Source organism: Nicotiana tomentosiformis, chromosome 12 (assembly GCF_000390325.3).
Source record: "Nicotiana tomentosiformis chromosome 12, ASM39032v3, whole genome shotgun sequence".
Classification (NCBI taxonomy): Eukaryota; Viridiplantae; Streptophyta; class Magnoliopsida; order Solanales; family Solanaceae; genus Nicotiana; species Nicotiana tomentosiformis.
Window position 1 is genome coordinate 38,378,716 of NC_090823.1, and position 26,619 is coordinate 38,405,334.

At 34.4% G+C, this 26,619-nt stretch overlaps 2 protein-coding genes across 4 annotated transcripts; one reads left to right on the forward strand and one right to left on the reverse strand.

The window, feature by feature from the left end:
• Positions 1–832: 832 nt before the first annotated feature.
• On the forward strand, positions 833–9,537 carry LOC104119127 (uncharacterized). 2 transcript variants are annotated; one of them, XR_001973796.3, is made up of 4 exons: positions 833–1,118; positions 1,212–1,289; positions 3,733–3,797; positions 9,175–9,537. XR_001973796.3 is itself a non-coding variant. In XM_009630551.4 (3 exons), exons 1-3 carry the CDS (start codon positions 1,005–1,007, stop codon positions 9,187–9,189), a joined length of 207 nt encoding a protein of 68 aa, XP_009628846.1. In that variant the 5' UTR covers positions 846–1,004; the 3' UTR covers positions 9,190–9,537. The 2 variants fall into 2 exon arrangements, 1 of the variants encoding a protein (XP_009628846.1); XM_009630551.4 differs by lacking the exon at positions 3,733–3,797 and having other exon boundaries at positions 846–1,118.
• Positions 9,538–10,486: 949 nt separating this feature from the next.
• LOC104119128 (uncharacterized) lies at positions 10,487–17,148 on the reverse strand. Of its 2 annotated transcripts, none has more exons than XM_009630553.4 (11): positions 16,877–17,148; positions 15,637–15,754; positions 14,539–14,672; positions 14,118–14,320; positions 13,297–13,578; positions 13,161–13,219; positions 13,038–13,074; positions 12,891–12,962; positions 12,633–12,783; positions 11,752–11,883; positions 10,487–11,341 (listed from the first exon to the last, which is right to left on the reverse strand). In XM_009630553.4, exons 2-11 carry the CDS (start codon positions 15,737–15,739, stop codon positions 10,928–10,930), a joined length of 1,587 nt encoding a protein of 528 aa, XP_009628848.1. In that variant the 5' UTR covers positions 15,740–15,754; positions 16,877–17,148; the 3' UTR covers positions 10,487–10,927. The 2 variants fall into 2 exon arrangements, with proteins under 2 accessions (XP_009628848.1, XP_009628847.1); XM_009630552.4 differs by having other exon boundaries at positions 15,637–15,761; positions 16,877–17,144.
• Positions 17,149–26,619: the final 9,471 nt, after the last annotated feature.

Sequence of the window (26,619 nt, forward strand, 5' to 3'; positions counted from 1 at the left end):
GAACATATATTTCTTGATTGCAAGAAGGTAAGAGACGTTTAGGTGGAATGACAGGGAAGGCATTGGTATGGTAAGAGTTCCTTGGTGTTGTTGTTAATGACTCAGATTCGTTGAAGGCTAGGCACACATGTACAATCCTTTAAAAAATTTGGGCCATGAGGAATGAATTTATATGGAATAGTAAAGTTCTTCCTCCTGCTTATGTGCTATATGAAGCTTTAAAATTTTTAAGCGAATGGGAGATTGCCATGACTAAAAAGCGACTACGAGGTCTAATGAGTGCTTCTACTCAGGTTGTGGCCTCGTCTTGGTCTAAGTCTCCATATGGGATCTGAAAATGCAATATAGATGCAATTGTCTTCCTTACTTCGGGTTGTAGTAGAGCAAGACTGTCGTGTGTGATTCAACAGGTAAATTTATAGTTACAGCTTCTTCAGTTTTTCAAGGTTGTATCTATGTTAGGCAAGCTAAAATTATGGGTGTACGTTTTGCCCTTATCTAGCTGATTCAACATTTTAATGGCCCGGGGTATAATCAAATATGATATTCAGGAAATTATAATTTCTTGTAATTCCAAGTGAAGATTTTACGGAATTTGAAGTACTTTTAGATGGTTGTCGTTTCTTGTTAAGGAGAAAAATCTAGTTGCTCATCGATTGGCAAGAGATTCTAGAAATTATGCTAATTTTATTTTAAACTTGCTAGTTACCGATTCAGCCTAATAAAAGTCTTTATTTGATTTGTGTTAAGCTACATATATATTAAGAACCAAAATAGTTTACCCTACCATTTTGATCTTTTTTCTCGCCTTTTCTAACTTTTCTAATCAAAGGTACTACCTAAATGGTTCATGTCTTTGTTTTATAAACTTTAAGGTGCTCAAGAAAACAAAAAGTTATTTAAGGTGGCAAAGTATGAAAATCCATAAAAGCTTAACAAGCTCCTACACTCTTGACTCTATTTTCTCGCAGTTCTAGAGAATCAAAGGAAAGAGGAAGGAGAAGATGATGCGAACGAGGTTGCTATGGTTCACAATAGGTCTCACTTCCGTTTCAGCTACAATGACTCACTTCATATTCAAAGATCTATGGGCTGATCGACTCTCTCTTTCTTCCCAAGTAATTTCTGTGACCAAAAAAATATTATTGTTATTATTTGTTTTTTTGGGGAAAAGAAATGTTGATTTATTCCTTTTTCTTTTTGGAGTACAGTTGAAGGAGAAATTTAGCGTCTTGGAGACTAGGGTTTCCAGTCTTGAAGTGCTTCGTGATAGTCCCAATCCTCAGCAGGTATTTTCTGGCTAATATTAAGGAATAATATTTATTGTAATTTGTTTTAACCTGAATTTAGCTTCAGAAGTTAAGCTGGTCAATTGTATGTTTTAGTACGGTTATATTATGAGATTATTTATTATATAAGCAAATTCCTGTGGAATCAAGCTTTGTTTAGTTCCAATCAAGTTTGCATTCTGGATTTAGATGAGGTGTGTGCAAGTTGGCCCGAACACTGCAACAAATAACTAAGCCTCTCCCAAACAAGTTATGCTTGGCTATATGAATGTCTCATTGACCACATTACTTCATTCAAACTCATCTCATGCTAATAGTATGCACATACAAATAAAAAGTGTTAGAAGTATTAGAAACAGGCCCGAACACTACTGTTATGAAAAAGAAAAGTTTGCCTTCTGCATTTGCATACATCCATAGCCAATTACCGTGTTCAAATCGTTTAAAAAGTTCTAAATAGTTTTGCTTAGCTCACCCTTTTGAGGGATGACCTCTCACATTATTCCTGAATATTAGTTTGATATATCAGCTCTGTCTTCTGTTCCCCGTTTCTTATTCCAAATGTTGTTATTAATGTTATTAGTCTCTTCTAGATGGAGACTAGTTTTTTTTTTACAGTCAGTGAGAAGCTGAGTGGGAATGCTTGACAAGGACAGTGTTTTGGATAGCGTGCGGCGACAAATAGCGACGAGGGCCCGCTTCACTAAGGCGAGAGGCGCGCAGCGAAGCGCTCTCCTTTTTGATGTGAAGCGACAATTTATACAAAAACATAAAATATTATATACATATAACTAAAAACTCAATAACAATAATATATTAATAATAAGAAGAAAAACAGAGCAAAAAAAAAAGGCTACTGCCTCTGGAAAACAGCAAAGAAAGAAGAAGAAAAATGAAGAAACTAACAGCAAAGAAAGAAGAAGAAAAATAGAGCAAAAAAAAAGGCTACTGCCTCTGGAAATCAGCAAAGAAAGAAGAAGAAAAATGAAGAAAGAAAGAAGAAAGAGCCGATCATTGAATGATTGAAGAAAGAAGAAAGAAGAAGAAAAAGAAAAAAGAAGAAGTCGCTGCTGAAATAGAGGAAGAAGAAAGTAGAAGAAAAAAGGAGAAGAAGAAGAAAAGAAAAGAAAGTAACATACCTGGTGATGATGGCTGATGATGGAAGAAGAAGAAGAAGATCGAAGGTCGCTGAAGGAGAAGAAGAAGGTCGCTGCTCGTCGCTGAAGGAGAAAAGTGAAACCCAAGCCCTAATTTTGTGTTTTAATATTAATGCCGCCTTTTCTTCCGTTTTATTCAAAAAGCGACGCCTCGCAGCGCCTCTCGCCTCGCAGCGCCTCTCGCTACACATGCAGAGGCGCTCGCCTTTTCTTCCTCGCAACGCAACAGACCAAAATAGCGATGCTGTCTCGCCTCGCGTCGCTACACGCTATTAGCGCTGTAGCGCTCGCTATTTACAACACTGGACAAGGATGCCTCCTTTTAATTGGTGTTGCACTTTTCATCTAGCAAGAAATTCTCTGATTTTTCTGTTTTCAGAAATTTTTCCGAGAGGTAGCTAAGAAGAAAAGAGCAGATTACTAGCCCAAATCACATGCTGATACTGTGAATCAACATTACTTGTACAATATTTTTTTTCAGAACTTAGTTCCTCTAAATGTTATCAAAGACACCTAATGTGCCATAAGTGACATACCTGATTTACCCAAAAATAATGATAATGAGAACAATGTTAAAAAATTTGTTATAAAAAGAATGAGAACATTGTTAAAAAGTTGGCTTGAGGCATGCTTCAGCTCTGAACCTAGGTCTAGGCATGTTGGGTGCTTCACCTCACTTAAGCGGCTGTTCAATGCCTCAGCACCCACTGGCGCTTCTTGAAAAAGGTCATACCAAGAAATAAATATACTTGGCAAAGCAATATATTAGTCAATCAGTACTAATTTATATTTCACTCTTTCAATTTCGAGGTGTCCCGATATGTTTGGAAACTGGTCATTCTTTATGCAATTTTCATGTCTTTCAAGAATTTAAATACACTAAACAAGTGGAATTTTTTAACTTTGATGTGATGCGTTCTCTATCAAACTAGTTTTCAGTCATTATTTGAGAATATCTTTTTATGCTATCAGCTGTATAGTAGATAAATCAAATTATCATTTTAAACTCTATGTCCAGTCAAATACTCGTATAGCATACGACAGATGCAGCACCTGCTAAGAAAATAATATCTACGAACATGTTTATTAGGAATAGATATATAAACACATCTTTCACAGCAAATTACATATTTAACTTAATTGCAACTCTTTCAATTCAGCTGTTTATGTAATTGTTGTTTGTGTTTATCACTTCTTCTACTTGCACTACATATATTATTCTTCTCTTCATCCATGCCTCTCTTCAGTAAAGTGAGTGCTTTTGTACGGTTGTTGCTTTTTGACAGCACCAATGAAAATAATGGATCTTGGACCCTCTTTGCAACCTTTGAAGGCGAGCCTTGGAACAACGGTAAAGTTGTCTCCGTGTGACCTATAGACCATGGGTTCGAGCAGTGGAAGCAGCCACTAATGCTTGCATAAGGTAGGCTGTCTGCATCACACCCCTTGAGGTGCGACCCTTCTGCAGGTCATGCGTGAACGCTGGATGCTTTTTGCACCGGGCTATCCTTTTACCCTCTTTGCAAACCTTTAATGGTTGACTTAGAACTACGAAGGGATTCCCTGACCTGAAATTGGAAGTAAAGATCTATATCTCAAAGGGCTCGCCTGAGGATTATTTGTGGCTCGATTGGTAGAAATCTTGATGGAATTTCATGGCTAGAGATGAGAGTGCAGTTGAGGGAGAGAAGCAACAAAATCGGGGAGAGTTAGTGGTTGTTTATAGGCTGTAAATAGGTCATTTTAATCAGTAACAGCATAAAAAAGAAGGTTGAGTACTCTAAGAGGTGCACCATAAAGGAAGAAAAGAACCAAAAGTCGGACGAATTAGCAGATAATACTAATGCAGTGAATGCTGCTGCGTAAACAGTACGTACAGGTTGAAAGAATGAGAAAGAAGAAATTCTAGAGCTGACACCTAGAATTTCCTTGTAAATAACTCTATAGCCAAGGCTGAATAAATCACCACTGAAGCTTAAAAAAAAGGAAGGAATCATGGAAATCAACTCACAATTCAATCATCATAAGATAGTGTGTATAAGTAGCTAGATCTTTTGTTTATGCATTGAACAATAGCAAGAATGAGGCAAATAGCTATTTCATGATTTTAGAACTACTATACTCCAACTAGAGTGGAAAATCATTGGATATTGTAATTAAACACTGAATGATGTGGTTCCTCGAATCTATCATAAAAAACACATTAGACTCTTCTCGGCTTTAGGACCTTCTTGTAGAAGCAACAATAGTGCCTGTATCTGACTGACTGAACCTTAACCGGTTAAAATATGCTCCAAATGTGTCGATATAATATGCTTATAAAAAATAACATAAATTTGTTACAGTTGTTGATAAGAGTTTTCAAAATTATTTCTGACTTGCATCATGTGTCACAGACCCAAATGTTATGTCTTACCAACCTTCTGCAAAGAAGTGTGTGTGTGTGTGTATATATATATATATAGTAAGTTTTATTAATGTTAAAAAAACCAAGAAAGTGCTGTGATTACCCCCCCCCCCCCCCCCAAAAAAAAAAAAAAAAAAAAGAGAGAGAGAGATAAGAAAAAACAAAGCACCTTGACGACTATCTATTCTATGAACTGTAGCATGGCTTCTGCTTCATTTACCCTTTCCAATTTACGCTAACAAGAAATCAAAAGAACACAACCAGACTTGATTTTCAGCTGGGAGTTCTCTTGTCATTCTAAAACTCTTTTTGTCCTTTCTCTCCAAACACACCATCAGATGCCAGCATGTATGGTGTTTCGACCTTTCTTTAAATTCTTACCTAGACCTTTTCACTGCCAGCACAAAGTAAATCTGCTGCTGCTTTTGGCATAGCCCAGTTGAGTCCCAAAATATTAAACATATGCCAAATCTTTGTGGTGAAAGTACAATGCAGGAAGAGATGGTTATGAGTTTCTGACTCAATGCACAAATAACTTCTATTGGCAAGCTGTATCCCTCTTATTTGTTGGTTGTCTTGAGTCAAACCAGCTTCTTTGGTCACTAACTACTCAAAACACATCACTTTGACTGGTGTGTGAAAGTTCCATACTTGTTTACATGGTCCCTGAGTAGTCTGGTTATTTTCTTTAAGCAACAAAAAGTATCATGAGTTTACTGTGAATGTGCCATTGCCCTTTCTTTTTCATATCAGCTGATCTTCTCTGTTGTTGAGGCATTGGAAAGAGGCAAGGATGCTGTGAAATTCTGAAATATTGTGCAACTCCCAGTTATTTAGGTTCCTTCTGAAAGTGATGTTCTTACTGTTACCTTCCCTACTTTGTGCAGCAGTAAGATCGATATCTTGAGCAAGGTTATAGAGGGATGAGAGTTGATCTCTAAGAGGTGAATGCCACATATTCTCCTACCAGAAAGACACCCTTCTTCCATTTCCTAATTTAATACCAATGAGTGTAGAAAAAAGTGGCCAATGTGCCCTAATATTTCTCCAGATTCCAGCCCCTTAAAACATTGACTTCAACAATGAATATTTAAAGCCATTTCATTAAGAGGCTCTTGTTTTGCATTCTTAGATTTTTGATACCCAGCCCTCCTTTTTAAAGTAGCATCGCCCTATTTGACCATTTAATTTCCTTTTTGTTCCATTGCCACAAGAATTCTCCCCTCAACTTGTCTATACTCTATTCTTTTCTCTATCTTCAAAAGCATTGGAAACAAAGACATAATATAAGCATAGAATTCAAAACACTATGAATAGAACAAATGCTCCCCCCCCCCCCCCCCAAAAAAAAAAAAAAAGAGAGGTATTGTTTCTTAATTTGCTTCTCACATCTTTCCGACGCTCCCTGCCATATGTCTTCTGATTTAAGTTTTCTCTTAAAGGTAGATCCAAACAAACTGTAGGAAGGTTTGCAGTTTGGCAACCCAAGATTGATGCCAAACCCTACAAATCATGGACTGAGTTGACTGGAAGAAGCTCGCTCTTTTGGACTAATTGACATGTATAAGAAAAACCTTATACATACATACACACACACACACACACACATATATATATATATATATATATATATATATATATATATATATATATATATATATATATATATACACACACACATTTTACATAATGTAGATACTAATATATAAGTAGTCTTATAAAGAATATATATTACACACACACACACACACATATATATATATACATGGCGCAACTTTAGCTAATCGAGGATATGACCCTAGATAGAAGTGGGTGGAGGTTGAAGATTAGGGTAGAAGGTTAGTAGGTAGTCGTGCGTTTTCCTTTGTCTTCTATAGTTCGATAGTATTAGTGCTAGTACGGTACCCTTTTTTCCTTAGTTTGCTATATTCGCATGTCTTGTTATGTTATTACTTGCCATCGGTAATTCCATAGTTTGCTGGCAGTACTTCGTTCATATTCTCGTTTGCTGCCTTGGATTTTGTTTTCTAAATATATTGTCTTGCTATAGTTTATCGGTACCTCTTTCATATTCTCTGTTGCTATCTTCGATTTAGTTTTCCAATTATTTGTTTTGCTATTGCTTGCTATCATGGCTTCTTTAGCCGAGGGTCTATCGGAAACGGTCTCTCTATCCTGCCAGGGTAGGGGTAAGGCTGCGTACATCCTACCTTCCCAGACCCCACTTGTGGAATTATACTGGGTTGTTGTTGTTGTTGTCCTAAATTCAAATCATGTTCAAATAAATATTTTGGGCTAATATAAATGAATTAATTATTCAAGTCCAATATATATGGATTTAATTAAAAAGTTCAATTTGGGTTTGTCCTTTTAGTTGTGCTACAAATGATAAACCCATGTTATTAGCCCAAGGTCAATTAGATGTCATGTTTTCTTAAAGGCTCAACTTGTGTCACGTGACAAGTGACATGGCGCGCCAAGTCAAACAAAGGAGCCAGTGAGATCTGCCATGTGTAAAATGATGCGGCATGCCAAGTCAAATAAAAAGTATCATGCCAAGTGCACAAGTGATATATTTTGACCCATCAAATGTGGTCTTATCATTGTTTTAATCTGATAGGCGATAGGTCGGTGGGTCAAGACAACAGAACAATAGGTATCCTGCAAAGATAAGGTGCCAAACTGAAATATCGTGTCAAGTTCAGGGGGTTGTCAATGTATTTGGCCTAATTTTTTACACGGGGAAAGCAAATTAGTTAAGAACTGTTATTGCTAGGGACTATATTTCCTCCATTTAGCAGGTGAAAGCTTGAGCCACTAAAGAGTTGAACAGTGCTACACCAAATGGACAGGAAGAGGTTGCTCTCTCCTCTGGAATTGAGGGCTGATAATCATTCTTTCCATATTCCATTATTTCTCCAGTGAAATGTACCAAAAAGTGGGTAACCTTGCTCTTCATAAGAGCTTCTCTTTCTCCCTGCTTTAAGACATTAAGAAATAAGTATTGATTCTCGAGATAAGAAAAAGTGCCCTTTATAGTGGTAGAAGTTTTGTCATGAAAGATGCACTAAGAAAGCTCTAGGAACTTGAGCTTGGACAACATACGTGAAGAAAGTTCAGAACCATATTTTGGGTATCCTTTTTTTCTTTATCTCCTAGATCAAATATTTTGATGTATATAGGAAGCTGTACCTCTTAATATGCCCTGGAGAATCATCTTTATATATACTTGGAATGACCTGATTGCGGATTGTAGAATCAGCAACTGTTGCTTAAATATTTTTAGAACTGTTAACCAAGAGTTCCTGCATTGGGATCACCAAGGGTCTCATCTTCTGCTTTTCCTTTCCTCTTCTTCCTTTTCCCACTTTTCTTTATTTAAACTCTCTTCTTTTTCTTTTTCTCCCTTTCGACATCCCTAACATCCTTTTTCTCTGTAGATCCTGCATCTTCCCTGCCTTCCCTTTTCTTTTTCTTGTTTCGTCGAAACTAAATGAATGGAACTGGGGTAGTTGCAGCTATCTGTGAAACTTAGGTGTTTTTACTTGCCAAGGATTCAGTAAGGAGCAAAATGCAATGTGGGGAAAAAAAAATCAAAGCAGCTCCTTGGCACTTCACTATGTCTTCTTCTCTTTTATGTTCGCCCACCAATTTAACATATTTAATTATTCAAACTGTTTTTTTTTTTGTTTTTCCAAGTGTTTCTCGTACATAGTACTTTTGCTGTTGCAGTTAATGTGACAAATTCTAGTTCTGGTTGTCACTGAATTGCCAAATCATCATTTATACCTATAGGCAGAGAAGGGACAATGATGAAAAGGATATCACAGATGCCTATTAACATGGCTTCTTTCTTGGTCTATGTGGCTCTTTTGTTTTCAAAGCACACACACTTGGAACAGTTTGTTCATAATTGTTGTTCAGGATATCTTCAATGCTCCATTCTTTGTGTTTTTGCCTGAAGGCACTTAATGGGGACTGAGGCGTCGTTGATCGATTGTTTGATTGATTTTGCGGCTAAAAGCACAACATCACCTTTTGAGAATAAAAAAAGAGGAAGAATGGGCTGTTGTCTCCTTATAGGCAATCCTCAGTTCATGATTTAGTATTTTGGGTAGACCCATGTCCATTTTCTTAACATTTGCAAATATGTAGTATTGCTTTGTTTTGGATGAACACATTATGAAATCTGATTGTTTTTACTCTTAACTTCAGATCTTCCATTGCTGCTCTTGTACTTGGTTAACTGCTTCAGCCTTGCTGAGTTTTTGCTTAGTTCAATTTGTTAAATATCTTACAACTCTTCTTCCTTTTCTTGTAGGATGAAGGGAACTAAATCACTAACTAAAGCGCCATCTTCAGATCGTTGCATCTACATTGCTGGACGTTGTTTCTTGATTATGTACCGTTGTGATGTCTGATATCTCAAGATAATCTGTAATAGAGAACATGGAATTTAGTATTTTCATTTGGTGGTACAAATTTGTAGTCTCGCAATCCAGTCGAAGTCAAGCACTCCCTTCCTCCAAAATTCACCAAAAGAAAAAAGAATAGAAGTATCTCTGATCAATTGAAAGGGTGTTCCCTCAACTTTAAGAATATTATAATGTAACATGATATTCTCCGAAGATTTTAGCATGTTTCTGAACTCATAGTCACGTTATTTGAGTTGCAGTGAGCAAAATGTCGCCTCTAGTTATTTATTTATTTATGGACAAGTTACAGTATATTTTATCTTTCGGAGCATATCTGGAAATGGAATAATGGATTGAATTGACATAGGATAATTTATCTCGCCTAGGAAAGTCAAAACGTTATTGGTTTATATATCATATTAGTGCTTCGCCCTCTTTTGGGCAATATTAGTTCTATTTCTTAAGAAATCACACGGATTGAGGGAAACCTATGTAAATATTTTGGTTTCAAATCTTGTGGTGTTTGGATTTGGTTTTGGTTCGCGTTTATCTGGGAAACATTGTTGTTTGTTCTTGTCTTTGGAAAATGACGTGCATTATTCTATTTGGTTTTGAAAACAAAATCTGTAAGCCAAGTACTTGGTTTAAGTACTATTTTCCAAGTCTTTATCAAATAAAAAGGAAGAGGAAGTTTTCAAAGTAAACTGCACTAATTGACCGGCCTAAAGTCCTCAAAAGGAGTCAACAGGATGAATAAAACTAACAAAACAGCGGGACAACATGTTTGAAAGGTTTTATTTTTGTGTACCAAATCTCTCGGTAGAATTCCTAAGATACAAATGTCACACCTAACACATTTGGACTATATTTGGAGTCCTGCTAACCTCAACTCAGTGCTAGGGGGACGAATTCTTCAAATAATAGTATTGAACTAATGAGTATAACTTATTGACATGAACAATAAGAATTAACATAATCGATCCTAACTTGTTTGAGATTGTGATATTATTGTTGTTGTGGTATTTGTGTACCTAGCTCAAGTCAATTACTTTTCTCAAATACAAAAAGATGCATTATGAATAGGTAGAAGGAATTAATGCGACAATGTTCTTGTGATGGATGTGAATAGGAGTTACTGATACTTTTCCCTAGATTTAATATTAATGCTTAATTTCAGGTCTATAGAGAAGCAAAATGCCCTTGAGCTGTGGGAAAAGATTGAATAAAAATGAATACTCTTCTAGCTTTATGAATTTCATACATGCCATTGAGGGTTTGTCCCCATTGCTGGCTTCTTTAACTTTCAGAAGAAGCAAGAATTTCCTATTCGGGCTAATTCTGGAAAACAATAAGCAAAACTAAAATAAATCTGGTCCTATAACTCTACTACATTTTCCTCCATAGGAAAAAAAAGGAAAGGCATTTTCTAGTCCCCTGAGCTGAGGGTGCAGGGAGATGTACCCCAACAAAATAAAAGAATGAAAGGCCGCTTTGCGTTGGATGCTCTTTAACCATGATGTCTCAGTTGTTGTCTGGGAGAGCGTCGAAGCTTGCTTCTTCTCCAAGAGCATTATTTGATCTCTCATAATTCTTCTAAACGCCTATGATCGTTTCTATCTATGCAATACAATGAAGTAATATCTAATTAGCTATTATTATTTACATGACTGAAGCAGAATTTGAGCCAGTGTTGGCTTCTTTTGCTGTGCTTAATTCCAGCATATCTGCTGCTGCAGATTGAGGCTTGACAGAAGTATCTAAGTTGTGATGATTCCCTTCATGTCTTGCTTCGAAAGACCACACGAGGACTAATGCTACCATTACAACTGAGAGGAAAACAAGTCCTCCCCATACCAAATGCGCGCTTTTCTTCAATGGTTTGCAATGTTTGTCAATGATATCGCCGAATGCATTAAATACTGTGTCACACTGAGTTAGGTTCTCCATTCCAGGGTAGACGTCGAGGATTTTCTGGAGAGCAATTGTGTATGCCTCCACATTGTTGAAAGCTCTAGGGGAAACCATCACTCCTCCCTTGCAATTTGGATCAGTGCATGTCAACATCCTTAAGAACTTCATCAAAGAAAAGGTCAGATCAAAGGTAATGGAGAACTAACTCACGATGCCAATGTCATGTATAATCACTGAACTCTATTCCTAGAGTCACAAAACTATTTTGTCACATTAATGTAACTGACCTTATCTACTATGTATAATAGTAGAGTCATAAAATGATTTTTTTGTCATGTTAAATTATACTTTACCCGATATAACATTAAAATTACAAACTTTTATCCACTATAATAGTAAATTCACCTTAATGGGTAGGTTTGTTTTAGTAAAGTTTAGTAACAATATTATTGCTATAGTAGGTAAAGTTCAATTACTTTAGTGTGACACGAAATAATTTTGTGATTTAATTGTTATAGCAGTGGATAAAGTTCAGCAATTATACGTAAAATCATTGGCCTTTTTGTACTTACCCCAAGGAGATCCCCCACACGAATCGTAGTAGATGAACAGTTTCGCGGCTGGTAGTTGTATTCTGGTGGACCGGAGAAAGGATTGCAGATTTGTGCAAGATTTCCATAATCTGTAGATAACCTTTGGTTCACCTGCAGTTATCCAACAATATTGATAACTACGATGGAATCTTTATTGACTCATACAACATAAAATCGAGTTACCAAATAGGAAAACTGAAGAATTAGCTAGGCCTTGGTAAGTAAGTGTTCAGTCATGGCCTAATTCCAGCTTTAGTCCACATTTGATAGCGAAATCAAGAATATTATGTAAAAGAAATTTAATACTTAAGTTATAGGTTTTGATTCTTTCCTCCAAATATATATAATTGCCTTTCTGCCCTCGCGCGTTCCAATGTCATTGAAAGGTTGCAATAACTTAAAAGAGAGAAGCAAGGATGTAGCCAGGTAGATCCAAGGGCACTTAGCCAGTGAAGGAGCCAGAAATCGTAATAATTGTGATTAAACCATGCGTGCAAATTAAAGCAAATTTGCAGCCACCTTTGCTACGACAATGGAAGCTTTCTTTATGTCAAGGGCATTGAAAATTTTATATATATATATATATATATATATATATGCGCTGCGCTTGATCTGATCTATTATATTTTGAATTTAATTAGACCTTCTTAATTTTGTCAATGTAACTCTGCCCAGGAAGGGAGTGGGTAAGTATTTGTCAAATTTCATTCATTTTGCTTGGTGCCATTCGTTGAAGGAACATTAACCCTTTTTTGATAAATAAAATGTTAAAAGTGTTGATTTTTGGTGATGAAGTGAGACAAATCGGATTAAAACCCATAAATAATATAATGGATCGGAGTATGAATTTTCAAGTTTACCTCGTTAACTATTCGATGTACCCCTTCACTGACATCATAAAGGACTGATTCAGCTGAAACCAATTCATCGCAGGGAAGAATTGAGCTCAAACTGCTGTTGTTGGGATCTGACTGGAAATTTTCTAGTGCAGTGCATGTATCTCCAGCAAAGCTGCAAAAGTCATTTTCTATAATTAATTAGAATCCAAAGTAAATACAGTTTGGTAATGAAATAAATATATATATCAGCTAACAATTGGTTGAGAATAGTTTTCATACTTGTCTAAAAAGTAATAAATGCCAAAAAGAAACCAACAGAGAGTTGTAAAGACCCAACACAATGTAATGAGCCTGCATTCAATCAGAAGAATGTGTCAGAAGTTTTTTTGTAATAGTGTCTTTTAGTTTTTGACATAACATACTTACAAGTTAAGGGTTCTTCTAAATTTGAGTATCCCAAATACTGCAATTAAAAAGATCAGACCGTTAGTCAGTGTAGTTGAGCAATGCAAAAATATAAAAAGATCAAACTAGATAAGAGTTTATTACCTGATAGGGCAATTACAGCAACCAAGTTTAGAGAAATAACCACTGTAGTCACTATGTACCTGTGCGGGGATCCGGATTATTTGAACAGTAAATTCCGAATATATACTGAATGATTAAACAAAGGAGAGAGACTTACACTATCTTGAGAAGTTTTTCGATTAATCGCCTATTTTTTCTGGCTTCCCTATGTATATCATCAGCCTGTCTGTTAAGAGTTTTAGAGGTAGGTACCAAGAAGTCAGCAGCCTCTTTACCTAAATCAGTCCCTTGTAAGCCATTATTCATCTCTTTCATGGCTTCAGTTGTAGTGTAAATGGTCTCTGATGCCCCATCTGCTGTATCTATGATTATGTCCACTACTGTATCAGCTCTTGAATGAAACTTTGCATTCCCTCCTAGAACAAGGCCTGTTGCTGTTCTGTGAAAATTGTAAAAGCTGTTTCAGTTACTTGAACCTTTCAACCATCCTTTGGAGAATGACTTTTTCTTATTACTCTCTCTCTAGTACCATTCGGATTTCGAGTTTAAATATTTTGAATTGTTAATTATTGTAACTTATAGTAATTCTTAGATAGTTTTCAAATATATAAATGTGAAAATTCTAATTGAATTAATTCTCCAAATCTAAATTGTCTTACATAAATTAACTCAACTTTACCCACTGTAATAGTAAAATCATAAGTTATTTTTTATCATATTAAAATAACTCTTTAATTAACTTCACCCGCCATAGAAGTAACGTAACACCACTATAATTATAAAATCGCTTTGATGGATGTTGTTATAGTTGGTAAAATTTAGTAACTTTACTGTTATAGTAGGTAAATTGCAAATCATTTTAGTATGACAAAAATTAGTTTGTGACTTTACTGTTATAGTAGATAATGTTGAGGGACCGTACCCTTCTATACACACATTTTAAGCCCTTGATGCAAAGAAAATTGTGAAGTAACTTACATGGCTAAAATTGTCAAGAAAATAGCTGAGAGAATAAGCCAGAGATAATAGTGCTCATTATGACAAGTTGATCTCTTTTTGAGCTTTCTGTTCTTTCTTTTGCAGCAAAAAGTTGAAGCAACAAGACATAGTCCATATCCTAAGCCGAACAAGAGCCACACCACAGCAATGGCATAGCCATATATACCTGTAAAGATGGTTGACTGCACCAAATATTAAAATTTAGTTTCTTGAAATAAATTTGTTTCCTACGTGATCCAATCTTCTATGTTTCGTAGCTAATATCTCGAAATTTAACTTTATTCACATAAGAATAAAAATGATGTACTAATAATTAATACTTATAAGTGAAATGACCACAAGTTTAGAAAATAATATTCCTATTCGATTTTATCAGAGCGATAAATGTAGATTAACTTACACTCCAATAATGTTTCTCCGTAATGTCATATCCTCCTCTATATTTCTTGAAATTGTCCAAAGGATCAATCCTCACAGTATCATCTGATTGCTGCATGGATCCTGACTCATTCTCTATTTCAACCAATTCTTTTTCTGAAAAATTAAAAAATCATTTTTGCACAAAAAATGAGAAGAAAATAAAATAAAAATATATAAAAGACAGGAATGATTAATACACTTTCAGCTAGCTAGGACATAATTTGCAAAAATGAACAACGTTTAATTGATATGTAAGGTTTGCAATAGCGCCGTTAAATATTTCCAAACTCTCGTATTCCTAATTTTATGATGATAAATGATAATATACCCCAATCGGAAAAGTAGGCTAAGGTTTTGAATATTTATTTACATCTCAGTATCGCGCGATTAAAATGTTATTGTAGGTCTTTCTTTCTCAACTACGTTATTTGTTTCATAGGTCACAAAATGTTTAATTATATGTAAAAAAATCACTGTCACTGAGTTTTAATAATTTCAAAAAAAAATTATGTTTTATACACTTTAAAAATATTTACATAATTAGATCATTTATAAAGTAATCACAAATAAATTTGTATGATAAAAATTAGTAAGTAATCCGAAATAATAATAATAATCTGATATAATGCGTTAAACTACATCGATAATGTAATATTATACTATCAGTATATATAACATAAATCCTTTTAAATATATGTCTGTATTATTGAAAATTGAAAAAAGAAATGTTTTTTTAATTTAAATCTTATAAACTAACCAAATTGATATATCATTAATAATTGCAAAGTATCAAATATGGAAAGGAAGGAGCAAGTTCAAAATTGATGAAAACCTAACCTAACTTCATCTTTTTTTTCTTTTTTGTAGCAATCAAGGTAGACTGTAGCCCCAATCTACTATCATCTTCTCTTTCCTTTCAATTTATACGACTAGTTTGATTCGACACATTTTTTTTAAAAAAAAGATTTTTAAAATTTATAATTTTAAATATGTTATAATATTCATGTGGTTATAAGATATTTAAAATTTATCGTATTAAATATTTTATAATATTTTTATGGCTATAAAAGATTCTCACCTTGTTTAATTATTTGTCCATCAAGACTACTCAAGTTCAAGGAAATGAGGATAGCAACCAGTAGTAGGGATATCGCCACTTTCCTCCTTTGCATCCATTCCATCTTCTAACTTCTAACCTGTCAACTGCCAATTAACCATTTATTGCGACAAAGACTAATTAATTTGACTTTTACTCGAAAGAGAATTTTCTGAATAATTTACTTCAAGAAACACAGTCAGGCAAACAAAAAGAGAGGAGGAAAAAAGAAGAAGAGATGGAGCACGTCACTTGTGAGAATTAATTACTAAACTGGGTTTCTAAAGATGGAAAGTATTTCTTATATAAGAATAATAATGATATGATCGCTCTTAATACAAAAAATATATTATAACAATTCCACTATTAGAATAAGCTACAATTGGAAAACCAAATATGGATATTTCTTCTATTTCTTCCACCTAGGACAGATACTAATACACCAACCTACCCCCACTGTCCACTCAATCCCATCCCACCCCACGCCCAACGCAAATAGACAACCAAATAATCTCTCTGTATTAATTTATGTAGCCGAGTTTATACTCGATATGTACAGAGACGGAGCCAGGATTTGAATGTTATGGATTTGAAATTCTAATCATTTTAAGTTACTGTTAAATTTCGTAAGATAAACAGAGAGTTTGGACAAAAGCTACTGGGTTCAGCCGAACCCGTAGCTCATGGGCTAGCTCCGCCCATGTATCAGTAGCTAATAAAGTATGCTATTAAGAATACAATAAAAAATTAAAAGTTTTCAAATATAAAAACAATTCTTTTTTTAAACATATATAAAAAAATAATAACACATAAATGAAACATTGCAAATATTAGACTCAAGTACAAATCTCTTTCACGTATACATACACACTATGATAAAATTTTGAAAGCTAGCTAAGAAGAGATAGGAAGGGAGAGGGGAAAGAGGGAGTTATCAAAAAACCAAAAAGGAATTTAGAATCTAAACTCCTATTCAGGTAAGAAAAAATATTTTCAGACTTATTCATAAAGGAGAAGGATATCTGGAGTTTTTAAGTCATTATCTTCACGTACGAGCTACATGTTAACCGAAATTTTCAACCATTTTAGAGTAAGTTTGATATCCAAGTAATCTTTGAAAATGGTTAACCAGAATCCTATAAATAAGAAGAGACAACAAAACAAGAAAAACAAAAAAAGATACACACACACACACACACAAAATCTAAGAAAGAATTGTCACCTGAGAAGCAAAAACTCTATGTCTGGCTTCTTCTTCTGCTGGCACTAAGTAGTTTCGTCTATACACAACTCAAGGAGATAGCCAAGCTTCTTGTTTTTTGAAGGTGAAGATGATATATATAAATATTTAACTTGCAATATTAGAAAATTCTTCATATCGGTCCAAGGATAGAAACTTTTCTAGATAGCTTCTTCTGTATAGAAAAGGGAAAGTTCAGTTTCACACGAAGAAAAAGGATCAGGAGAACAGATAGTCTTTTATTTCTTTATTAAATAAACAGCAGCCTCTCTATCTTCAACCCCCTTTTCTCTACTTTGAATAAGAAACATATCGAGAAAGTTTAGAACTTTCAAAGTAGTTTCCCCCTTTTGCTGCTCCGAAACAGCTTTAAAAAAGGTTATAATTTTATTTAAAAATACTTAAGTAATAATAATAAATAGTAAGTTTTAAAATGAAAAAAAAATAAACATGGATAAAAGCATCCCTTATCCGTCTATAAAACATTTATATATGATGCTTATACAGAAGGGATTGGTTACTTATCAATTACTAGCTAGTTTGACAAAAACTTCTTAATTAGTTCCTATTCCTAAATTAATTATAATTCCTAGATTTCAATTTATATGATATTTTTTCCTCTTTTAACATATTGAAAAAGGAATGACATGTTTTTATATTTGAAAATTCTTAAATTCTAATATTTTTTATATATTTTCATTAATGGCAATCTCTTAATAATGACATGAAAGGTTTATGAGCACAAGATTCTAGTGATATTTTTAGTGTGTGTATATATATATATATATATATATATATATATATATATATATATATATATATATGTATGTATGTATGTATGTATGTATAGCTTATTGCAATAAAAATATAAAATTTTGTACTTAATCAAACATTAACATATAAAATGAAACATGTAGAGTAATATTTTCTGAATGTCTATTTCATTTAAGAAAAATACCAAATTCAATTCTTTCCGTTAGCTAGTCAAAAAGAAACAGTCATTTCATGGTCAAAGGAATGATCTTTTTGACATGGGCTACGTTCAAAACAATATTGTTAGTTTATCTTTTAGATTTTAAGTTATATATACTAACTGTGTTTAGAATATTTATACTATTGATGTCTTTTAATATGTAGTAGCAGGTTAGATATCGTTTTTATTAAGTTATATCATAAATTTTACCGATAATTATCTTGCAAATAATTTGATTGTGTAAATTAAACTCTTATTTATTTGGTATGGGAAAATTATTTGGCGTTTTTCTTTGGTAGGAAAACGTGTGAAAGCTGGTATGGCGATGTGTCAAAGGTTTTACGAACTCAGGTACTTCAGCAAGTTTGATAAAAAAAAATTCTAAAATAATAAACTAAGAAGTATCAATGTCTAATTAAATGCATAAGATATGCATCAGTGCGAAACTGGTAGAAGAGCAATAGCACGAACGTCTAGAGGCACTTTTGACATTGTTTGACGACTATTTTCGTCAAATAAAACACGTAGTCAGAGAAATACAACGACCCATTTGTGTGGGCTTCTTTTGGTCCCACATATTTATTAAGGGAGAAGTCATTTCTCGTTCTAAATGTGTGAAAACAAGGAGTAATTTTTTGAAGAATTGACCTAAATAATCGTTCAATCATTAGTTTACACATAAAATAATCTATCTATATGTAATATATGTACAGTTTATTGTGTAATATATATGTATTATATTCGATAAATAATCTATGTATTATAAATTTGATCGATTATTTGTATAAAAATTCTAATTTATTTTAAACATAAGAGTTGAATATTAATCTCCTCTATTTTCACGCTGCCGTCATTGACGGATGAATTTAAGAGATAATACTTGAGTTGACCTTTTAGATTATAAATCTGACATTCTTTCCTTTTTCTTTTCATAAAATTGATTAACTTGAATACTTGTTATCTCTTCTGATTTTTCATCTTAAATATTTTACGTACAATTTAGCATATCGTATCGTATCTTGTTCTGATTATCATTCTTTTTATATTCACAATATAAATGAAAAAGCCTTTATTTTAAGCAACTGTTATATTAGCTAGTTTTATTGGGTCGAGATCCCCTCCAGTATCCATCCGTCCAGTATTTCTCACTGGAATGGTAGGACATTGCCACGTGTCAGACTAAACTTTAAAAGGCTAAGATTTGCTTAACATTTCAGGAGTCGAACATTTCAGGAGTCGCTTTGTTTTAAGTTGTTTCGGTTGGGTCGATTTTTCCCTAAAAAAAATCAAATTAAGTAAGTCAGTTTTTTAAATATTAGAACCAAACCAAATCAATTGAGTTGGTTTTTTATGATTCGATTTTTTCGGTTATTTATCGATTTTTTTCTTAAATATGAGGCATACACTACTAAAGAACTAGATTATTATAATAGTAAAGAACTAGACTAAAAATACAAATGACTAATATGTACCATAAAATTTTAGAAACTCTATATAAAAATATACATATATATATATAGGTGTAATAATAAATTTAAATAGCTACTTTTATAGTCGGTTTGGTTTGATTTTTTCGATTATTTTTTGATTAAAACCAAAACCAAACCAAATTTGATCGATTTTTAAAATTCAAAACCAAAATCAAACCAAACCTAAAAAGTATCGATTTTTTTGATCGATTTAGTTCGGTTTTCGGTTTGGCTCGATTTTTCGGGTTTTTTTGAACACCCCAGTGTTACTAGTATTTTAAAGCAAACAACAATTTGTTTCTGGAATAGTGGAACTTACATGACCTGAAACTTTGGATGCCGGCAACATTTTCTTTTTTTTTTCTTTCTCCTCTCTCTATTCGCTTATATCCCCTCATCCACCCTTCTTTTCTCTGTTTTTTGAAGATTTGTCTTGATGTCATACTTGGGTACTTGTTTTTTGGGGCAAACTTCCCCGAATAATCGAAGGAGACATCAAAGGTAAGATTTACTGTTTGCAATGCGTATGTGATGCATGCGATCATGCTTAGTGGCTTTCACTCATAATTAGAATAAGAAATTCAACAAAGATGAAATAAAGAATTATTGAGAATATGAGAGATCGAGGACATCCAAATTCAACTTGTAAGTTTCAAAATGGAATCTTATTGGGTTACGCATTTATGCTTTCCGTGTCGAAGTTCACGGCAGTCCAACTCCAACTCCAAAAGAATTTCTCTTTGATCTTAAAGTACTACAAAAATGGGTCTTGAAATGGCAAGCAAATCTTAGCCTTTAAAAGTTTAGTTTGACAGGAAGTCCATTGAGTATGTGGAGTTTCCGCTCCTTTCTTTTCAACTTGTAGCTAAAATTTAAGTTTTGATAGGCATCAGTAACTAACTAATTAAATTTTACTACTATTTTCAGTTTTTATGTTATTACTTAGAATTCTTTCATTCTTTGATGTTATTAGCGAATGTGTTCTATTACTATTTGTTTCATTTTTTGGGACTTCATAAAAAGCATGTGAGTTGTGCGATCACGTCCAACTATGCCTTATAAAAAGAACTAAACGGTCGTTGCAAATATAATTCGATTTATAAGTCCGGAATCGAATCCCACAGAGAACTAAGGCTTAGCTACAGTTGTTCAATATTGCTAAGAAACACAAGTCCAAACAATTTTCTAGTTATAAATATTTGATTTTTATTTAACTAACAAATATAATAAAGCAGTAAAATTATCAACTAACAAGGATGAAATTGGAGACAAGCCTAAGGAGGTCTAGAGTTATAATTTCCCTCATTGTCAGAATCCTTTCCGCTACGCCTTCTATAATTTCGCCAAGTATTTTCTACCGATCGTGAGTACTTTGGGTGTCGTAGCTCTCTCTCTCGAGCAACTACCATAATTTACTAGACGTATTCACTCGAACTACGCTAGCTGGCACTAATTCACTGCTCACTACGATCGCACCAAGGTTTCGTTATCTCTAATCCCACCTTTAAACCCTTTGTATCGATCTCTCAACTATGTTTGGAGTGGTGTTGTTCAACAACTACCTAAATGTGTACTCTCTCTCGAGCAATATACACAATATATGAAAATATAGTTGAACAAGTAAAGAAAAATTAAAGTCTCAATTATATAAAAACATAACAAGAATTCATCCTACAAAAGGTTCTATCAAAACTCTAGATAACAAATTAGCTATTCATAATAGTATGCAAAACTACAATACTAGAATTCATAATCAATAATGAAAATAGGAAGAACGAAGTGATAAACTCATAAAAGAAATCTCTGCCTTGCTCCTGGTATGTTTTTGCCTCCTTAGGTTGAAATCTCATCTCCAAAAATACCCCCTTTGGTTGAATCTACCCTAAAAATGGCTCCTCATGTGCTTGGCAGCCTTTTTCTTCTCCAAAATCGTGTCCAACCCTAGAATAACTCATTTGAGGAGTATCTATGTCAATCCCCCGGTCCAAATTCGGGTTTGAGTCTTTTAACCCGCGACTTTTAATTATCGTGATATAGACCTTGCGAAGCCTGGTCTGTAGCGCGGTTGACCTAGCTATAGACCTCGCGAAACCTGGTCTATAGCGCAGTCGACCAGGCTATAGACCTCGCGAAGCCTGGTCTATAGAATAGTCAACCTAGCTATAGACCTCGCAAAGCCTGGTTTGTAGCACGGTTTGGGTACTTGATGTTTTTGGCTCTTTTCTTGCATTTTTTGTCCACGTTTTGTGCAACTTTCATTCGATGATTCATTTCGATGTTCCTACTCATAAAACAACACAATTTAGCGCAATTGTCGCACAATAACTCACTAAACCAACAAAATATAGGGCGAGTAATGTGCTAAAAGTATAATCTTTTTGCCTAACATCACCACCCCACACTTAAATGTTGCTCGTCCTCGAGTCAACTACCAATTCCTATAGCACTTTTATTCTCTTTTAGCATATCTGAAGCACACCATACCTATGACTATGGTTGATAGCAACAATTAAACTTTAGCATATGCCTTCAAACTACCCTTTACTTTATGCTATACTTCAAAATTTTATTCAACAAAAAGACAACATATTTATAACAATCTTGACCTCACAAACCGACTCAATATCACAATGTATTCATGGCTTTAACACTTATATCATAGAGAAATCTAATAACTTCACCTATCCCTTGCGAAATTATGTGCCCTCACAACAAGAACAAGAGAGTAAGTTGAGTCCACATATTTGAATCAAATGCTCAAATATATTTTAAGGACTCAGATAAATCAAAAAAATTTCTCACTCTCACACAAGTCACATGCATGCACAAAGTATCATAGGTTTGCCCATTATGTAAACCTCTGCTAATATAGGCTTGCTCGATCTAAAATCAAGTAGAACTTTTTATGGTTGAAACGTGGGCTAAGGGAAGGGTAAGATATATTTTGGATTAGTGGTTCATCCTCCCAAGTACTTTAACACATGACATAATAAACTTTAAGCGCAAATTCTTCAACCCACTTCAATTTCACAAACATTATCACCCCAAAAAATATTTTCTCTTTCTTTAAGCACTATATTAATTCATACACACTAGCAAGGATAAGATATGCTTATTTTCCTTTGCTACATATTTGTTTTTCTTTTCAACAATACTTTTTTTCTATCCTTCCTGCTAGTGGTGTATTATTTACAATACAAGTGCCCCTTTCTTTCTTTCATTGGTTCTACTCAAAAGCCACCCAAGTTTCATCCTTACTTCTTTTAGCACTCATTTTACAATTAAAGTGATTTAAAAGGTAAAAGGATCAAACAATGATAATTAAGAACAAAGGGATATAAGCTTGTAACGTGGTTGCCAAATAAAAGTTTATAGGCTCAAAAGGGTTGACTAGGGATAATTTTTATTGTGGTAAGCATTAAGTTCAAATAAATTAAAGAAAGCCTAAAATCATTTTTCAAACCAAGCAAAACCTAAAATTTTGCTTCAACTCATATACCGGGCAAGTTCTAGACTCTAATGCAATGACATGGACTATATAATTTCTCACCACACATGGCACATAATTCACCAAGGATGGTTCCATTCATATTCTCAAATAATTACAAGTATTCACAGAGCCACAAAATATTAAGCATCAAGCACAAAGTGACACAAGCCAAGAAAACGAGATATAGGCGTCAATAAATATGTTATTACTCAACAAGACATCATAACATTTTCAAACCATAGTGAAGGTACTGCTCATGCTAGAACCTAAATATGCTACTATCAAATTAGTCAAAAGCGCCTAGCAATTCTCATTTTTCCATTATTTTATTTCCTAAATCCTATTCTAATCTAAAGACAAAACAAAAACTACTACTCGGTTCAACTACATCCCATGGAAAAGAACCGAGGCACAAAGAAAAACCACGAGGGATCATTACTATCTAAAATAATAAAAAGACATATTTTTTTTGGATTTTTCTATTTTTTATTTTTCTTTTTTTTTTGTCAGACTTTAAACCCTCAAGAAAATTGTCTAGGATATCCATCGTCGGGAAAAGTCCAATAGTTTTCTATTTTTCTAAAAAAAGCATTATTCAATTAAACTAACACAGCTAAAATAGCATAGAAAGTTACCTAGACAATCTCCTCACCCCACACTTAAAATTGTGCATTGTCCCCCAATGCATACTATACTAATAAGAGGGTAAAAGAAACTCCATGGTAGGCCAAGGACCGAAACACTAGCAGCTCATGGGGTACTCAGACTTCTCCCATACTTGGTTCGTTGTGCGGGTACCTCACACTTAGTTCTAACCATCTGCTTTGTTGTTGCATCCTTCCAATAGCTTTACTTTTTATGCTCCTAGAAAATCAAAAATCGCCACTACAAAAATAATACAATTAAAAAAAATAAAAATAAAATAAAATAAAGTAGTAAAGCTGGGTTGCCTCCCAACAAGCGCTTGATTTAACATCGCGGCACGACGCGAATCACTTTCTGCCTCCGCTTCGAATTTATGAATTGAACCCCAAGTTTTGCTTCAAGCTTATGATTATGCTCCTGGGGTGGTGGAACGAATCTAACTGACCCAAGGAAATAATATAGTATTCTACACTTGCCTTTAGATAAAGTGTGTAATTCCGACTTTCTGGCAAGAAGAATTTCAGAATGTAGGCACCTTGTTCCTCATTCCTTGACTCCTCAAGTGGCTCGGATGACTCTATTTCTATATCATCATCCAAACACAATGTGAAAAAATAATTGGAGTGTGGACCAATGCGCTCAACTACATGAACATTGGGACTGTCTACATCCTCAACACCAATGACACTAGAGTCAACTAAATATGTATCCTCAATATCCTTGGTTGACTCTAGTATCTCTTCTACAACATCGGCATTCTCAAATTCTAGTTTTGATTGATTGTTGGTGTTCTACTCAGACCTCCCCCATTAGAACCTCAATTTCGGTATCTAATTCATGCTTTTCTTAGCTACTATCCACAATATTGGCTTGTTGAGCATTAAATATTTCAACTAGTTGACTCACTTGTGCCTCCAAGTTGAGAATAGTAACATCTTGCATTTGTATGTGCAGTTGTTGCTCATTATTTTGTTTCACAAGGCACCTTAGCATATCCCTGATCTCTTTCAAGTCCTCATCCCTGGATTCTTTATTCCTATTAACTTCACAAGAAAAAGAAGAACCATCAAAGTAATAGGTTAGGGGAAGATAAGAAATATAAGCACAACCATGAAAGTAACCATCTTGATCACCAAACACATCACACACATTCAACACATAAGATTGAGTTGGTGCACAAAACTCAATCCCTGATCTCTTTCAAGTCCTCATCCCTGGGTTCTTTGTTCCTATTAACTTCACAAGAAAAAGAAGAACCATCAAAGTAATAGGTTAGGGGAAGATAAGAAATATAAGCACAACCATGAAAGTAACCATCTTGATCACCAAACACATCACACACATTCAACACATAAGATTGAGTTGGTGCACAAAACTCGCTCTCGGAAATATTTTGACAATTTTGCCATGGGTGATTTTCTTCACAATATGCATAAGGAGGATCAAAAGTAAAATTACCAACATCAAAACTCTCATAATTCTAAGATGCCATGTTTCTAAAATCAACAAGTAAAATAAAAAATAAAAAAAATCAAATACAAAAAACAAAAATAAAAGTTCAAACTTGCAACCTAGCAATATGTACACCTACAACTACACCATTCGTTCCCCGGCAACGACGCCAAAATTTGATCACGCCCAACTATACCTTATAAAAAAGACTAAGCGGTAGTTAAAAATATAATCCGGTTTACAAGTCTGGAGTCGAATCCCACAGAAAACTAAGGCTTAACTACAGTTGTTCAATATTGCTAAGAAATACAGGTCCAAATAATTTTTTAGTTATACAGATCTGATTTTTATTTAACTAACAAATATTATAAAGCAGTAAAATTATCAACTAACAAGGATGAAATTGAAGACAAGCTTAAGGAGGTCTAGAGTTATGATTTTCTCCATTGTCAGAATCTTTCCCGCTACGCTTTCTATAATTTTGCCTAAGTATTCTCTACCGATCGTGAGTATTTTGGGTGTCGTATCTCTCTCTCTCGAGCAACTACCATAATTTACTAGATGTATTCTCTCGAACTACGCTAGCTGGCACTAATTCACTGCTCACTACGATCGCACCAAGGTTTCGTTATCTCTAATCCCACATTTAAACCCTCCTTATCGATCTCTCAACTATGTTAGGAGTGGTGTTGTTCAACAACTACCTAAATGTGTACTCTCTCTCGAGAAATATACACACTATATAGGCCCAGTTAATTGAGAGATCTTCAATTAACAACAATAAAAATATAGTTGAACAAGTAGAGAAAAATCAAAGGCTCAATTATATAAAAACATAACAAGAATTTATCCTACAAAAGGTTCTATCAAAACTCTAGATAATAAATTAGCTATTCATAATAGTATGCAAAACTACATTACTAGAATTCATAACCAATAATGAAAATAGGAAGAAGGAAGTGAAAAACTCATAGAAGAAATCTCTGCCTTGCTCCTGGTGTGTTCTTGCCTCCTTAGGTCTAAATCCCATCTCTAAAAATGCCCCCTTTGGTTGAATCTACCCTTAAAACGGCTTCTCCTGTGCTTGGCAGCCTTTTTCTTCACCAAAATCGTGTCCAACCCTAGAATAACTCGTTTGGGGAGTATTTATGTCAATTCTCCGGTCCAAATTCGGGTTTGGGTCTTTTAACCTACGACTTTTAATTACCGTACTATAGACGTCGCGAAGCCTGGTCTGTAGCGCGGTCGACCTGGCTATAGACCTCGCGAAGCCTGGTCTATAGTGCGGTCGACCAAGCTATAGACGTCGCGATGCCTGGTCTATAGCGCGGTTCGCGTGGTCTATAGCGCGGTCGACCTGGCTATAGACGCCTGGTCTATAGCACGGTCAACCCGACTATAGACCTCGCAAAGCCTGGTCTGTAGCACGGTTTGGGTACATGATGCTTTTGGCTCTTTTCTTGCGTTTTTTCCACGTTTTGTGCCACTTTAATTCGATGATTCATTCCGATATTTCTACACATAAAACAACATAATTTAGCGCAATTGTCGCACAGTAACTCACTAAACCAATAAAATATAGGGTGAGTAATGTGCTAAAAGTATAGCATTTTGGCCTAACATCATTATGCGAATCAAATAACACTAATAAAAAGCAAAAACAATTTCTGATACAAATAATCTACGAGGAGCTGGT

Coding starts and splice junctions, on each gene's coding strand:
- LOC104119127 (XM_009630551.4), top strand. CDS start 1,005: ATGATGCGAACGAGGTTGCTATGGTTCACAATAGGTCTCACTTCCGTT. Junction 1,119..1,211: donor GACTCTCTCTTTCTTCCCAA/GTAATTTCTGTG, acceptor TTTGGAGTACAG/TTGAAGGAGAAATTTAGCGT.
- LOC104119128 (XM_009630553.4), bottom strand. CDS start 15,739: ATGGAATGGATGCAAAGGAGGAAAGTGGCGATATCCCTACTACTGGTT. Junction 11,884..12,632: donor TACATCGAATAGTTAACGAG/GTAAACTTGAAA, acceptor GGATAACTGCAG/GTGAACCAAAGGTTATCTAC. Junction 11,342..11,751: donor GTGTGGGGGATCTCCTTGGG/GTAAGTACAAAA, acceptor TCTTTGATGAAG/TTCTTAAGGATGTTGACATG.